At 38.7% G+C, this 17,720-nt stretch overlaps 1 protein-coding gene across 1 annotated transcript; it reads right to left on the bottom strand.

Annotated features, from left to right (window-relative positions):
- Window positions 1–2,628: 2,628 nt before the first annotated feature.
- LOC127184805 (uncharacterized) lies at window positions 2,629–8,171 on the bottom strand. The gene is made up of 2 exons (XM_051141195.1): window positions 8,089–8,171; window positions 2,629–3,349 (listed from the first exon to the last, which is right to left on the bottom strand). The coding sequence occupies exons 1-2, from the start codon at window positions 8,169–8,171 to the stop codon at window positions 2,629–2,631; spliced, it is 804 nt and encodes a 267-aa protein (XP_050997152.1).
- Window positions 8,172–17,720: the final 9,549 nt, after the last annotated feature.

The following is a 17,720-nucleotide window of genomic DNA, read 5'->3' as shown; positions in this document are numbered from 1 at the left end:
TTTGTTGAAGGTGCCACACCAATATTTTCTCATTGAGTAAAGCAAGAATCATAATGTCTCATTTCTCCAATGCCAAAAGTAATCATCTCAGTTATGGTACGTCCATAAAGCATTTTTCGATTTTTCTTCAAGATAATAGAATAAGTCCATCAAATACACTGCATTCAAAAAAAAAAAAAAATACACTGCATTCATAAGTCGTTCCTTCATTACAAATGGACTTTTCACCCAAAGTGGGGGCTCAGGTTTTCTTACTTCTGGTCCTAACTCAAAAGGATATACCTCTGAGTGGGCTTAAGACCTGTGTGAATTACAAAAAATAATTGATGATAGAACCAAGTATATGGGTAACAAGAATACTAGGCTAATGTGTCTCAACTGCTTTGTTCAATTAAAACTAAAATGTCTTAATCAATTTCCTTAAAAAACTGTATCTCTTTCTGTACAACCAAAAGAGGGATCTCATCACTATCACTTCTTGGAATACTAGAAAGCAGAGGCCATATGGCCTTGAGACCTAGGATAGAACCAAACGCAACTGGCAAAATATGTCAAAAATGATTCCTAATAATATTCTGCTATACTCAAAGATTGGTGCACATCCCAATTGTCCTCAAAAATGTTTCATCCAGCAACTACTGGAAACAATACAGAAACCTGTAAACAAACATGAGGCAGAGATCATAGAACTGAGCAGAAGAGGGAGACGAAGGATTGTAGGAGCCAGAAGGTTCAAGGACACTATCAAGGACACCACAGAATCAAGAATCCTGTACTCATAATAGCTGAATTGAGACTGAAAGTACAATCAGGGAGACGATCTGATTCTAACTTAGGACCTTTGTATATGTCATAGTTGTGTAGCTTGGTGTTTGGTGAGACTCCTAAGAGATGTAGTGGGATATTTCTAACACTTTTGACTTTATTTGGAAGTGTTGTCCTCTTAATGTCCCACCTTAACATGAAGGGAATTACCTTGCCTTACTGAAAGTTGATATGCAATGTGTAGTTGATATCTCTAGGGAAAAAGGTCCAGAAATGAACTTACGTACAAACATGAAGCCAGGGCACTCAGCTGGTTTCTGCAGGGGCTGGGCACCAAAGATGACTACTCAGACACAATTTACATTCAATTGATATTATTTGTACCATCAGGTAGAGACTAATATCAGGTAATTGGGACCCAAGCATAAGATGCTTCTTTATGGTCCCAAGGAAATCAGTATTACACCAAGAGATATCCCTGCAAAGAAGGCAATAATTTTGCCTGGGAATATTTTATACTTAAGAGCATCCATCCTCCAAAATTGAAGTACTCTGCTCTGGATAAAAAACACCAGATATATGAGAAAATATGGGGAGGCCCTCACCTAAAAAAGATCCCATTAAGGATACAAGATTTCTGTTTACTTTACCCATCTATTATCTTTTAAAAACTAAAGCACTTATTTCTATTCAGAGCATGGTTTGGGGATCAGTGGATGACTGAATTTTTCCTGATCCTAGTATATGATGTACATGATTTTTTTCAATCACGATTCATCTGTTTCTTGGTGTGTGGGGAAGGGAGGTCACTCATACCTTCACATGCAGCACAAGCTCGGGGTTTGGCATTAAAATTCGTTTAAAACACTAGCTGCAGCAAATACTTTGATCCGTGCTCCTCTGGTCTGCATGGCTTCCCCAATTTGTTTACATTGATGTCTAATACATGTTCATCATTAGGTTTCTTGGCTGATGCTTTAACTTCTTCTTTAACTGAGGTCTCATGACACACATAAATCTGAAAACTGGGACTAAGGAAAAGACCAGGGTAAAAATATAGCATTCTAAGGGAACATTTCCTCCAGTGCTTGGGCTACCCATTAGGGAAACACTATTTTCCAGCTACCACCTGGGAAGCCATAGATATTCAGAAGCTCTGCTTGCAGATGCAGACACTGACTTCCAGACACCATCTCCCTCATGATCTCTCCAATTTGAAAAGGGCATTTCATTGTTTCAATGGGAACACCTGTTCCTCTTTAGGACTGCATGGATCAAGGATATCATTTGGGCCTTAGCCATAACTAGTGTAGTCGTCAAACCCTCATAGAGATTCCACACACCACAACCATGCTCATATCCTACTCTATGCTCCCACAGAGATCACTTTTGCACATCAGAACACACTAGAAATGTCTGGACATTTCCTCTATTCCCGTACATTAATATGTGTTCAGAGGTTAGAAGCAGCCTTAGTGCATAGTTCCCCTTCCTGCCCCTGAGAAAGCAGAAGAACTTTCAGCAGTGCCAATGTTTGCAAGTACTCCTGTGTCGTCAATACACGTTACGGCTAAAATGCCTCCAACCTGGTACATGCTTATATTCCTGTGTGTTGTTTTTCCCTTTAACAACCAAACTCACACCTTTGGTTTGGACCTTTGACTTTTTGTTTGCCTTACAAATTTAGTACTATCTGAGCGCATCGTCTTGTCTAGCCGAGTTTAGGATGTGAAGAGCTTTAAAGAGGAAACACAATCAATGGGTACTGGAAGATAGGAGATTCAAACACAGCCTCAAAATCAAAGTGATATTTTATTTGAAATGAGAAGATAACTACAGGAGTTATCATGTCAGCATAGAAATTTAGCCATTGAGTCTCCTGCCACAACTTGCGAACACCAATACTCTTATTTCGGGCCCTTGGTCGACCGGTTTGGAAGGAGGATTGGCATTCACGTTATACCGTGCTTTCAATGACCTGATCTCAAAAAGAAGCATAATCACACCGAGCAGTGACAAGGTGGCTGTCAGGAATCCTAATGGGACCATGAGGGTTCTGTGTTTCTTTATCAGGTCTACTTTGTTAACTGGGAAGGTGTGTGGAAAGTCAAGGGTGGTTTTGCCATAGAGATCTACTATGTGGTTCAAGGTCACTGAAATAATGGTGCAGAGGCTGCTGAGAACCAGAAAGAAGATTGAGCACTTGTAGAACAGTATTGGACTCTTAGGGACTGGGTCTTTGCTACTGCTGATCCTAATGGCTATTGCGTTAAGAATCACAACAAGAGGTTTTATCAGCATTGCCAGAAATATCAGAATCTGGGCACATCGAAATTCAGCTGACATGGTCCAATCTGAGTTAATAGGGGTGTGCACCAGAATTCTGGTCACAGTGTTGGAGATGTTAAATTCCTGATAGTAATAAGCTTCCCAGAGTCCGATGTACACAAGCCGAACTTTCTCATTGTCGAATTCCCAGAGGCGCCAGTATTTGCTGCTTGCAACGATTATTCCACATCCTGAAGATAAGACGCTGAAGAGGAAGCCAGCCAGTCTGAAGATCCACTCCTTCATCCAGGCAAATCTGAAGATGAGATAGAACAAGTATAACATAAAGCTGGGAACACAAAATAAGGGTGGAACGCAGAATGTGTCGTGGTTTACAGAGTACTAAGTATACTCACACCGGTCCCTACTGTCTCAACATTTAATTTAAATGGTTTTATATACATATTAGGCTTCTACCAGCTAGTTAAGTATGTATAAGAAGCCTTGAGATCTGTGATTGTCGCAAGAGTAGATTGTAGGATACTTTGAACAACAATTTCATAGTGAGCTTCAAGTTCTTCCATTGCTGCAGTGTTACTCTTCGTTGGTTATGAATTTGAATACTTGAAATGTATGGGACTCAATGAAAGCAGTGATTTATAGGAAAGTTCATAGCACCAATGCCTTCACAAAATAATTGGAGCGATCACACAATAGCAACTTAACAGCACGCCTGAAAGCTCTAGAGAAAAAAGAAGCAAACACACCAAGGAGGAGTAGAGGACATCAATCTCAAGACTGAAAACAATAAATTTGAAACAAATAGAACAATACAAAGAATCGATGAGACCAAAAGCTTGTTCTTTGAGAAAATCAACAAGATAGATAAACTCTCAGCCAAACCAACAGAAAAGCACATGGGGAGTATCCAAATTAATAAAATCAGAGAAGAAAAGGGGAACATAACCACAAACTCAGAGGAAATTTTAAAAAATCACTTCAAACGCCTATATTCCACAATATTGGAAAATCTAAAAGAAGTGGGTGATTTTCTATGAATATTTCATTTATACCAAAGTTAATGAAGATCAGGCAAGCATATTAAAGCATCCTGTCACCCCTAAGGAAACAGAAGCAATCCTCAAAAGCTGCCCAACGGAAAAAAGCATGTGGCCAGATGGTTTTAGCAAGAATTCTACCAGGCATTCAAAGAAGAACTGATACCAACACTCCTCAAAATATTCCACAAAGTAGAAACAGAAAGAACATTACCAAACTCATTCTCAGAAGCAACAGTCACCCTGATACATAAAGAACAGAAAGACTCAACAAAGAAAGAGAATGTAACTCATGAACATTGATGCAAAAATACTTAATAAAGTATTTTCAATCCAAATACATGATCCTCCGTTACCAAGTAGGCTTTATCCCAGGGATGCAGGGATCATTCAACATATGAAAATCCATCAATGTAATAAACCATATGAGCAAAAACCCCACATGATCATTTCTTTAGTTGCTTAAAAACCCTTTGCCAAAATACAATACTACATCATGATGAAAGTCTTGGAGAGATTAGGGATACAAGGCCCATACCTAAACATACTAAAATACACACAAACACACACACACACACACACACACACACACACACACACACACACACACACACAAAGGCAATATCAAAATAAAGGGAGAGAAACTGAAATTAGTCCCACTAAAATCAGGGACAAGAAATGCCTGCCCACTCTTGCCCCATCTCTTCAATACAGTACTTGAAGTTTTAGCTAGAACAATATGACAACTAAAGTAGATCAAGGGGATATAAATTGGAGAGAAAACTTCAAAATGTCACTATTCACAAATGATATAATAGTATAAATAAGCGACTACCAAGATAACTCTAGAGAACACTTGCAGCTGATAAACACATTCAGCAAAGTGGCTGGATACAAGATTACTTAAAAAATGAGTAGCCCTCCTGTACTCAGATAACAAAGGAGCTGAGAAAGAAATTCAGGAAAGTACACCCTTCACAATAGCCAAAAAAAAAAAAAAAAAAATGTAAAGTATCTTGATATAAATCTAACCAAGCAAGCAAAAGTCCTGTATGACAAGAACTACAAGTCTATGAAGAAAAAACTGGAGAAGATATCAGAAGATGGCATAATCACTCATGCTTGCGCATAGGTAGAATTACATACTAAAAATGACAACCTTTCCAAAAGCAATCTACAGATTCTATCACCATCAATAATAACAATAACATTCTTTACAGACCTTGAAAGAACAATTATAAACTTCATATGGAAAAACAGTATAAATCACAATAGCCAGGACAATCTTAGGCAATAAAATAACTTACTAGAGGTATCTCCATCCCTGACTTCAAGACTGATTGATCAATGGAATAAAATTGAAGACCCAAACATGAATCCAAACTTCTACGGCCACCCAGTCTTTGACAAAGGAGCCAAAACCATACAATGGAAACTGGATTCAAGTCTGACTGGATATCTATGTGCAGAAAATGCATATAGATCCATAGTTTTCACCCTGAAGAAAACTCAAGTTCAATTGGATTACAGACTTCAACATAATTCCAGATACACTAAATCTATTAGAAGAGAAAGTGGAAAAGAGTCTTGAACTCCTTTGCACAGGAGACAAGTTCCTGAACAGCTCAGACTCTAAGATCTACAATTAATAAATGGGGCTGCATGAAAATGAAAAGCTAATGTAAGGCAAAAAAAAAAAAAACCCACTGTCAATAGAATGAAACAACAATCTACAGATTGGGAAAAGATCTTCACCAATCCTACCCCAGGCATTATTAATGATACTCTGCTACACTTACAGACTGGAGCATACCTGAGATGTCCTCTAAGAGGCTTCACCTAGCAGTGCTTCAAAACAGATGTTGAGACTCACAGCCAAATTTTGGGTATTGTTTAAGTATTATAGTGAGGAAGTGGGGGGTAAGGAAAAGAGGGTCTGGAGGAGACAGGAGCTCCCCAAGGAGACCAACAGAGCCAACTAACCAGAGCCGAGAAGGGCTTTCTGAGATTGAAGCATCACCCAAGGACCATGCATAAACTGAACCTAGGCCACCTACAAAGATGTAGCCAATGAGGAGCTCAGGCTTCATGTGGATCTTCTAGCAAGGGGCATGGGGACTGTCTCTCCCAGCTTTTTAAATTTATTATAATTTATTCAGATTACATCCGGATTGTTAACCCATGGCATGTTTCTTTCCCATCCCATCCTCCATACCTCTTCTCCCCTATTCCTCTCCCCTAGACCTCTGACAGAAGCAGACCTACCCCCTCCCCCATATGACACAACCTATAAGGTCTTATTTTCATTGTCTGCTTCCCATTTATCTTTGTGCCACCCAGCCTCCCCACCAAGGTGAAGTGATCAAACGGAGAGCACCAGAGTTAATGTCAAACGCAGTCCTGGATCTCCATACAACTGTGCAGAATGAGCTGTCCATTTGCTAGGTCTAAAGAAGGGGTATAGGTTTACTGCATGCATTGTCCTTTTTGGTGCATCATTGTGTGCAGGCCCCCGTGGGTCCGGATCTTCAGCCATAATTGTCTTCTTGTGGCGCTCCTCAACCCTATGGGTCCTTCCATTTCCCCCATTTCCATACCACTCTCAGTGCTCCACCCAGAGTCCAGCAGCAAGTCCCAGCACCTGTCCTGATCCCCACTGAACGGAAGGTCTCAGAGGACATCTATGTAGGGCTAATATCCACTTATAAGTGAGTATATACCATGTGTGTCTTTTGGGGTCTGGGTTATTTCACTTAAGATGAGCATTGGTAGTTCCATCCATTTGCTTACAAATTTCAGGATTTCCTTGTTTTTAATAGCTTAGTAGTGTTCCTTTATGTAAGTGTACCACAGTTTCTTTATCCATTCTCTGTTAGCTTTTTGATGACTTTCCCCTGGTGAGACTGCCTTGCCAGGCCGCAGGGAAAGAAGACATACTCAGTATTAATGCAACTTGATGAGCTATAGTGAATTAGAAGTGGGGCTCCAATTTTTTAAGAGGTAAAGAAAATGGAAGGGACTTGAGGGTGATGAGGGATTCAATTATGACCAGGATGTGAAGTAAATAACCTTATTAATGAGAGAGAGAGAGAGACAGACAGACAGAGACAGAGACAGAGACAGAGACAGAGACAGTGACAGAGACAGAGAGTGTGTCAGAGGGAGAGGGAGATGGAGAGGGAGAAAGTTTGTAGTATCATTGGTGATGATGCTTGCTGGGTCTTTCCTTACAAAACTGCACAATTATGTATAGTTTTAGTAAGTCATGAAGATGAATGCTCACATTCTTGTAGTGGATTATTGTATGATCTTTCCATAGTATTTTGAAATGTATATAATCCTTTAGAAGGAAGAAGCAAAACCAAAAATATTGTATGCCATTTATGTCAAATAAATACATACCTGACTTCTTTAAATATCTGCAAATATATGAATATAAACAATCAACAAAAATGAAAGTTCAGTATACCAAGGATAATGGAGAAAATACCGTCATAATTACTTTCATATTTCCTAAAGAGTGATCATTTCTTTAGAAAGATATAGTAATGTTTCAAAAATAAAAGTACCATTACCACAAAGTTAAATTTCTTTTTGTAATCAAATAGGGTTAAAACTTGGGCATACAGTGATGGCTGCCTACTCCATGTGAGGTGCAATGTTCAGAGGCCATGATCACAGAAATATAATATATGTGTGTAAAATGATGAGTAATCATGACTATGTGAATTTTGCATATGCTATTTATTCAATATTTCACATTGCAAAAATTGACTTCATTTGGGTGCAACAGATAAAGTGTGCTGAAGTATTTGGGTAAACCAATATTATGTTAGACACCATACTCACATTTCACACTAATATTATAAAGCAACATATTTGGATCTGCTGTAATTGCAAATGTTTGAATGGAGCAACAACAAAAGGGAGAAAAATGTGGTGGGATGTCTTTATAAGCCACATAGCAGAAAAGATGAAGGTGATTATCATCAGTCACCTAAGCTTGTGGATAATACCATTGCCATTAGATGCACGGAAAGCTGAGGCGCCTCCAAAAGGGATCTCCTTGTTTGCAGCCATTACTACCGACTACCCAATGTTCCAGAGTCTTCTGTGGAATGTGCGTCTTAAAGGGGTGAATTTACTAGATTTTGCCTGAGAGATTATGTCAAGATGGCTATGCAGTTGATGGTGGATTGGATATCAATGATCTCATTCTTGCCAAGGCAGGTCTGAGGCAGTGGACTGAAGGGCCAGTATGATTTGAGGCAAAAATTAAAGAAGGTTGCAGAATGGTTTCATGCCAGACAAATGAGCTATCCTGACAGGATGTGGTGCTGCACTTTCCTGCAACTTATTGGTAGATACAACCTTTCTGTACAGAACCAAGTAGAAAGACTCCATGTGTCATATTTCAAGTTTTTACCTTTTATTGTTTGAGGTGGGGCCATCCATTTTGAAGATGCCAATATCACCAATCTTCTTCTAGGTCACTGGAAACGTTGATCAAAGAAGAATTCACACGAAGAGATGAAGCACCTAAGTGGAAGAGGTTCTGTTTGGCACATGCTCCTGCTTAGAAAAAAGCCTTGCTGACTCTTGGGCTCCCAGAAGCCTTTAAATTCATAGCTCTAGTTCAAACCTACTTCAGGATATTAGTGACACCCACATGTTACCCACACAATTATTAGCCTCATTGTATACATAGGGAAATAACACAGAGTGGCTAATTCAAATGTACGTCAATGAGTAACACAGATGTGTTCAATACAGGCTTAATATTCACAGACAGGGCTTTCTGGCCCTTAGGATCTTCAGCAGAATGTACTTAAATGAAAAAGATGTCCAAAAGTAATCTAACCTGTATGTCAGAATCCTTCTTTGACATTCTCTGTCAAAGGATAGTGAAAGTAAGTAATGAAGGTCACATGGAAAACAAAATACTTACCTGTTTATTTCTCTTCTAGGAAGACCAAATGTTACCAACTGCCAACCTTAAGAGAAATGAGATACTGTACACATTCTTATGTTTCCATGACAACTAGGGCTAGGTAACAATTCCTGAGAAATACGAAGGTTCCAATGAGCACACATGCAATGTCAGAGTGAAGTCTTAAAAGTATTTTGTTATTAAAGTCATCCATCAAATAACCAATGTAACTTATTGGGACTCTTTGAAGATTATTCTTGGTAGTCCACTGGAACATATCTGAAATAAACCTCAATAGACTGTTCACACCAGTGGAGGATTTCTTTTCCTTTATTAAATCCTTTGAAGTACGATCACTCATTCCTTTTTAAACATATAAATTCAACTATTTTACCTTATCTGTGCATGCAATTGTATCTATCTCTTCTGTCTAAGTTGCTCATTCTTGTGATAAAAACAAACTAGCGTTTTATATTACCAACTGGTCTTCAAAAACCTTAGAGACATATAGATTATGGCATTAAATTTTTTAAAAATTATTTTAAGGATTCACTGACAATGAGACAGGTTAAATCCTGGCAACACTCAGCCTACCTCTAAGAGGATGATGAGCATCAAAGAACCTCATTATGGAGATGGTTTCAAATGTGGGAAAGCAGCCACTGGACAAAATGTCCTTGTTTCTAGCACAGACAGAATTCTGCCTAAAAACAGGGCAAGCTTGGATGCAGGCAGAGTCAACAGCCAACCTCTGCCAAGACAGGGTAAACTAGTCCTCAATAGTTCCCCCGCCTCACAAATATGTCTGTCAGATATATTGGGCCAGAAGCTGAAGATGATGCTCAGTGTTATGATTTTGGGTGACTGTGCAGGGAGCAAACTGTCTCTGTCATCTTCTCATTTGTGAAGCTGCTAACTTGCATTCCCGGTATATATATTCAGGTAATCAATTTTATTCCTTCTCATAGTCTCTGATAGAGTTGCCGACCAGATAGTTTAGTTTTACAATTAAGCTTAGTTGTTTAGGGCCTAAGATGCTTTTAGGTCTAGATAGATGTTTAAGTTGATAATGATGAGATATGATAGATATAGGTTTACATTCAGAATTTTAGGCTCACCAAGATAGGAAAGATGTTTTCTTCAAGGTTTTCAAATACAAATAGGCAAAACCCTAAGAATGTAGCATTTATATAATTATTGATTGTGTCATGCTTCTTCTTGCTATAGGTAGTTTATTATGTATATGTGTGATAATATAAATGTATGTGTAAAAATAAAAATATTTAATTAAAATATTAAAAGAAAAAGAAAAAAGATATAAATTCAAATTTTTATAATAGATATAGTAATAAAGGCAGGAAGTAAAGTCATTTATTTTCTGGTATTATCTATAGACTGAGAATCCAATCTATGACTGAGTAGAAAGGGCACAGGGTTTAAGTCTCACTGACTTATAAGTAATATTTATGCATAACAACATTTGAAAGTGTCCAGATAATTGGCATAAAGCTGGAAGATAATTTGAGGAATCCTTCCTACTACTCAATAAAAGTTTTTTATAGATTCAAGTAACCCACAACCTAGACAATAGAGTAAGACAAAATGGTATGGGGCATGTGGCTTTGTGCATATTGACTAAGCCATCCCAGGTAACATCACAATAAAGTATCAGTGGACATGTAAGAATTGCAAAACATAAGAGACCACACATGTCAGTCTAGAGTACTCTACCTATCAAAACTCCTAATAAACCTACATGGAGAAAACAAGATATTCCATGACACACACAAATTTAAACAAAACCTATCAACAAATCCAGCCCTAAAGAAAATAGTATAAGGAAAGCTCCAACACAAAGATGCTAACTACAGCCAGAAAAATGCAGGAAATGTATACTATATTTTCTGGCATATAAGACAACCCCCAACTTTAACTTTAAGTATTCCAGATAAAATATAGAGTTTGCAACCAGAGACTATTGTACAGTGTGTACATTGGAGGAGTGGTAGTCTTATAGGATGAGTATATTCCACACCTGATATTTTAACTGGAAAAGTTAAAGTTGGGGGTCATCTTATATGCCAGAAAATACAGTATAACTTCATTTTAACAAGACAAAACTCAGAAAAACAAATGAACATACTACCAAAACCCACATCAAAATAAGAGGACCTAAAAGCCACTCATCATTAATCTTTCACCACATCAATGGTGCCAAAGTCTCCAATACAAACTGACAGACTAACAGAATGGATAAATAAACAAGATCCAACATTCTGCTGCATACAAGAAACACATTTCAGCCACAAAAATAGACATTACCTCACAGTAAAAGGCTAGAAAAAGATCTTTCAAGAAAACAGACACAAGAAGCGAGCTGGGGTAACCATTCTAATATCTATTAAAAACAGATTCCATTCTAATATCTAATAAAATAGATTTTAAACCAAAATTAATCAAAAGAGATGAGGGAAGACACTTCAAAATCATCAAAGGAAAACTTAACCAAGATGACAGCACGATTCTAGACACCTATGCCACAAATACAAGGACACCCACATTTTTAAAAGAAACATTAATAAAACATAAACATCACACAGATCCCAACATATTAATACTGGGAGATGTCAACACACCGCCTTTCAATAAAGGAGAGGTCAACAAAACAGAAGTTAACCAAGAAATAATGACACTAAAAGATGTCATGAATCAAATGGATCTAGCAGATATCTACAGAATTTTCACCCAAACACAAAAGATTATGCCTTCTTCTCAGCACCTTAGAGAACCTTCTCTGAAATTAACCATATAGTAGGTCACAAAGCAAGCCTCAACAAATACAAAAAGTTTGAAATGATACCTTGTATCCTATCAGACCAACATAGACTAAAGCTGGACCTCAACAACAGAAATAACAAACACACACGGAAACTGCACAACTCTCTATTCAGTGACAACTGGGAAAGAAAGAAAGAAATTAAGGACATCCAAATATTCAGTTAAAATGAAGATATAACATACCCAAATTTGTGGGACACATTGAAAGCAGTGCTAAAAGGATAGTTGATAGTATCAGAGTAGGGGTTCAATGTTTACTACATGTATTGTCCTTGGGTAGTGCAATAGCTTGAGCAGACCCCCTGGGCCCCGGTCCACCCATCATAATGTTCTTGTAGGTTTCTAGGACCCTCTGGGTCCTTCTATTTCCCCATCTCCTATATTTGTCTTACCTAGTCCCAGTGGTATATCCTCACATATATCCTGGTAAGTGAAGGCTTTCATGGGACATGCATTTGGGGCTAATGCCCAATTATAAGTGAGTATATATCATGTGAGTCTTTCTGTTCTGGGTTAACTCACTCATTGTGATCATTTCTAGTTCCATCCATTTGTCCACAAATTTTGGGATTTCCTTGTTTTTAATAGCTGAGTAGTATTCCATGGTGTAAATGAACCACAGTTTCTTTATCCATTCTTCAACTGAGGTGCATTTAGGCTGTTTCCAGGTTCTGGCTATTATGAATAAAGCTGCTATAAACATGGTTGAGCATATGTTCTTGTTGTATGGAGGAGCATATTCCGGGTATATTCCAAAGAGTGGGATAGCTGAGTCTTTGAGGAAGCACTATTCTCAGTTTTCTGAGAAAGCACCAGATGGATTTCCAAAGTGGTTGTACAAGTTTGCATTACCACTAGCAATGAAGAAGTGTTCCTCTTTCTCCACATCCTCGTCAGCATGTGGGGTCACTTGAATTTTTGTTCTAAGCCATTCTGATGGGTGTAAGATGGAATCTCAGAGTCGTTTTGATTTGCATTTTTCTGATGACTAAAGACATTGAGCATTTCTCTAAGTGTTTCTCAGCCATTCGATATTCCTCTGCTGAGAATTCTCTGTTTAATTCTGAGCCCCATTTCTCAATTGGGTTATATGGTTTGGTGGTGACAACATTGCTCTTTATCTAGTCTTCTTTGCTTATGCTGTTACCATGCAACTATGACTCCTTGGACACCACAGATTAAACGCAATTAACATCAAAATGCCAACACAAATCTTCATAGACCTTAAAAGTAAAATTCTCAACTTCTTATGGAAAAACAAAAATCCCAGAATATCTAAAACAATTATGAACAAGAAAACAACTACTGAAGTCTTCACCATTGCTGATTTCAAGTTGTACTACAAAGTTATAATAATAAAAGTGGCATGGTATTAGCATAAAATGAGACATGTTGATCATTGGAGTAGAAGTGAATACCAAAGCATAAATCCTCACACCTGTTATCCCCCGATGTTTTATATGGAAGCCATAAGTACACACTGAAAAAAGACAATATTTTCAGCTAATGGTGCAGGAAAACTGGATAGCTGCATTTAGAAGAATCCACATAAATATGTTTTATCACCCTGCACAAAACTCAAGTCCAAGTGGATCAAAGGTCTCAACACAAAACCAGATTCACTGAACCTGACAGAAGAAAGAGTAGGTAATAGCTTTGAACTCATTGACACAGGAGAAGACTTTCTGAACAGAATACCATTTGTACACACACTAAGATCAATAATTAATTAACGGGACTAATGGAACTTAAAAGTTTCATAAGGCAAAGGATGCTTTCAATCAGATGAAGAGGCAGCCTACTGAATGACGCAAGTTTTCAGACACACAATACCTGATAGAGGTCTAACACCCTAAATGTATAAGGATGGAAAATGTGTAAAAGCCAGAGGGAATGGAGGATACTAGAAGAACAAGGCCCTCTAACTTCACTAAATGAAGGATATAGGAGGTCACAGAGAATGAAGCAGTATACCCAGAGCCTGTGCTTGTCTACAAGAGTTCTTCTATGTATATATTATAACTTCCATTTTCATAATTTTATTGTGCTTCTGAGTGGGTATTTCTCAGATTTGTGTGCCTTCTCTTGGGGTTCTTTTCCCTTTGTTAGTTTGCCTTGTCTAAATTTGATATGTCAGTATTTCTTTTATGTTTTATTATTTCTTTTTATTTATTCACTTTACATCCTGCTCATAGCTCCATCCTTCCTCACCTCCGAATCCCACCCTCCCTCTCTCTCTCACTCACCCTTCCTCACTCAGAAAAGGGGAGTTCATCTTCCCATCCACTGCAGCTCACTGATTTTGATCAGAGGATGTTCTCTTCCCCTGTGACATGGCAAAGTAGTCTAGGCAGGGGGAAGTGATTGAAAAGCTGGCAAGAGAGTCCATGTCAGTGACAGTTTCCGTTCCCCTTACTAGATGACATACATGAAGCCTGAGCTGCCCATTGGCTACATCTTTATAAGAGGCCTAAGTCCAGTCCATGCAAGGTGCTTAGTTGGTGCTTCAGTCTCATCAGGCCCCTCTGGTCTCTAGGTAGTTGGCTTTGTTGGTCTTCTGTTGAGATTCACCTCCATGTACTTACCTCCTTCTACTCACTTTTCCAAAAGACTGCCTACACACAGCCCAACACTTGACTGTGAGTCTCAGCATCTGTTTCAAAGAGGTTCTAGGCTACTTTCTGCAACCGTAGCAGAGTATCATTAATAGTATCAGGGATTGGTTCATTCCCATGGGGTGGGTCTTGGACTGATCCAGGCATTGGTGGGACATTCCCTCCATTTCTGCTTTATATGCACTACCTTTATCCCTGCACATCTTGTAGGCAGGATGAATTTTTGATCAGATTTTTTGTGAGTGGGTTGGTGTTCTCCTCCCTCTACTGGGAGTATCCTCTTCAATCTCTATGAACCTTGCTATTACAAATCTCTGCTAGAGTCATTCTCATATACTCCCGGGAACCTATATTGACTTAGGTCTTAAACATGTCTTATAGATTCCTGCACTCACAGTTTCTCTTTTCTCTACAGGCCTTATGTCCTCCCATGCCCACTCTCTGCAGGTCTGATATCCACCTCGTATCACACTCTATGCTTCCTCCCCTTAATTGTTTCCTCTCTTCAACTACTACCGATATGTATTCTATTTCCTCTTCTACTTGAGATTCCTCCCTTGTATTCTTTTTACAAATCTTCTTTGGGTCTGTGCATTGTAGTATGTTTATCCTGACCTACATGGCCAAAAATTCACTTATAAATGAGTACATACCGTTACTTTCTTTATAGATCTGTGTTTCCTCACTCAGAATGACCTTTCCTAGTTCCTTCAATTTGCCTGAAAATTTCATGATTTCTTTGGATTTTTTTTTATTTTTTTTCTTTTTATTAATTTATTCTTGTTACATCTCAATGTTTATCCCATCCCTTGTATCCTCCCATTCCTCCCTCCCCGCCCCATTTTCCCATTATTCCAATCCCCTATAACTGTTCCTGAGGGGGATTACCTCCCCCTGTATATTCTCATAGGGTATCAAGTCTCTTCTTGGCAACCTGCTGTCCTTCCTCTGAGTGCCACCAGGTCTCCCCCTCCAGGGGACATGGTCAAATGTGAGGCACCAGAGTATGTGAGAAAGTCATATCACACTCTCCACTCAACAGTGGAGAATATTCTGACCATTGGCTAGATCTGGGAAGGGGTTTAAAGTTTACCTCCTGTATTGTCCTTGGCTGGTGCCTTAGTTTGAGCGGGACCCCTGGGCCCAAATCTGCCTATCATATTGTTCTACTTGTAGGTTTCTAGGACCCTCTGGATCTTTTTATTTTGCTATTCTCCCATGCGTCTTTCATTTAGAGTCCCAAGAGGATGCCCTCCCCTCTGTCCTAGTTTCCTGTTAAGTGAAGGCTTTCGTGGGACATGCCCCTTGGGCTAGTATGCAGATATAAGTGAGTATATACCATTTGATTCTTTCTGCTTCTGGGTTAACTCACTCATTATGATCATTTCTAGCTCAATCCATTTCGGGAATTCCTTGTTTTTAATAGCTGAGTAGTATTCCATAGTGTATATGTACCACAGTTTCTTTATCCATTCTTCTACTGATGGACACTTAGGCTGTTTCTGTGTTCTGGCTATTATGAATAAGGCTGCTATGAACATGGTTGAGCAAAGTTTCTTGTTGTGTGCTGGAGCATCCTCTGGGTATATTCCAAGGAGTGGAATAGCTGGGTCTTGAGGAAGCCCTATTCCCATTTTTCTGAGATAGCACCAGATAGATTTCCAAAGTGGCTGTACTAGTTTGCATTCCCACTAGCAATGAAGGAGTGTTCCTCTCTCCCCACATCCTCGCCAGCATGTGGTGTCGCTTGAATTTTTTATCTTAGCCATTCTGATGGGTGTAAGATGGAATCTCAGAGTTGTTTTGATTTGCATTTCCCTGATGACTAAGGAGGTTGAGCATTTCTTTAAGTGTTTCTCAGCCATTTGATACTCCTCTGTTGAGAATTCTCTGTTTAGTTCCAAGCCCCATTTCTCAATTGGGTTATTCGGTTTGGTGGTGTTTAATTTCTTGAGTTCTTTATATATTTTGGATATTAGACTTTTGTCAGATGTAGGGTTGGTGAAGATTTTTTCCCAGTCTGTAGGCTGTCGCTTTGTTCTCTTGACAGTATCTCCTGCCTTACAGAAGCATCTCAGCCTCATGAGGTCCCATTTATTAGTGGTTGACATTAAGGCCTGGGCTGTTGGTGTTCTGTTCAGGAAGTTGTCTCCTGTGCCAATATGTTCCAGGCTCTTCCCCACTTTTTCCTCTAAGTGACTTAGTGTCTCTGGTTTTATGTTGAGGTCTTTAATCCACTTGGATTTGAGTTTTGTGCAAGGTGACAAATATGGGTCCAGTTTCATTTTTTTACACATCGACCTCCAGTTAGACCAGCACCATTTGGTGAAGATGCTATCCTTTTTCCATTGAATGGATTTGGCTTCTTTGTCAAAAATCAAGTGACCATATGTGTGTGGATTCATATCTGGGTCTTCGATTCGATTCCACTGATCAACCAGCCTGTTGCTGTGCCAGTACCATGCTGTTTTAATTACTATTGCTTTATAGTACAGTTTGAGATCAGGTGTGGAGATTCCCCCGGAGCACCTTTTATTGTACAAGATTGTTTTAGCTATTCTGGGTTTTTTGTTTTTCCATATGAAGTTCAGAATTGAACTTTCAATGTCTTTAAAAAATTGTGTAGGTATTTTGTTGGGGATTGCACTGAATCTGTAGATTACTTTTGGTAGGATGGCCATTTTTACTATGTTAATTCTCCCGATCCATGAGCAAGGAAGATCATGCCATCTTCTCAGGTCATCTTCAATCTCTTTCTTCAGAGTTTTGAAATTTTTTTCCAACAAGTCCTTCACTTGCTTAGTTAGAGTAACTCCTAGATATTTTATATTGCTTGTGGCTAATGCGAAGGGTGTGGTTTTCCTAATTTCTTCCTCTGCAAGCTTGTCATTTGTGTATAGGAAGGCTACAGACTTTTTTGAGTTAATTTTGTATCCAGCCAATTTGCTGAAGGTGTTTATCAGCTTTAGGAGTTCTCTGGTGGAATTTTGAGGGTCACTTATGTACACTATCATATCATCTGCAAATAGAGATAATTTGACTTCCTCCTTTGATTTCTTTGTTTTTAATGGCTGAGTAGCATTCCATTGTGTAAGAATGCCACCATTTCTTTACCCGTTCTCAGTTGAGAAATTTCTAAGTTGTTTCCAGATCCTGGCTACTACAAATACAGCTGCTATGAACATAGTTGAGGAAGTGTCCTTGTTGTATGGTGGAGTGTCTTTTGGGTATATACCCAGGACTAGT

This window comes from Acomys russatus, chromosome X (assembly GCF_903995435.1).
Source record: "Acomys russatus chromosome X, mAcoRus1.1, whole genome shotgun sequence".
Taxonomy (NCBI): domain Eukaryota; kingdom Metazoa; phylum Chordata; class Mammalia; order Rodentia; family Muridae; genus Acomys; species Acomys russatus.
This window is presented reverse-complemented; position numbering and strand designations above follow the sequence as displayed.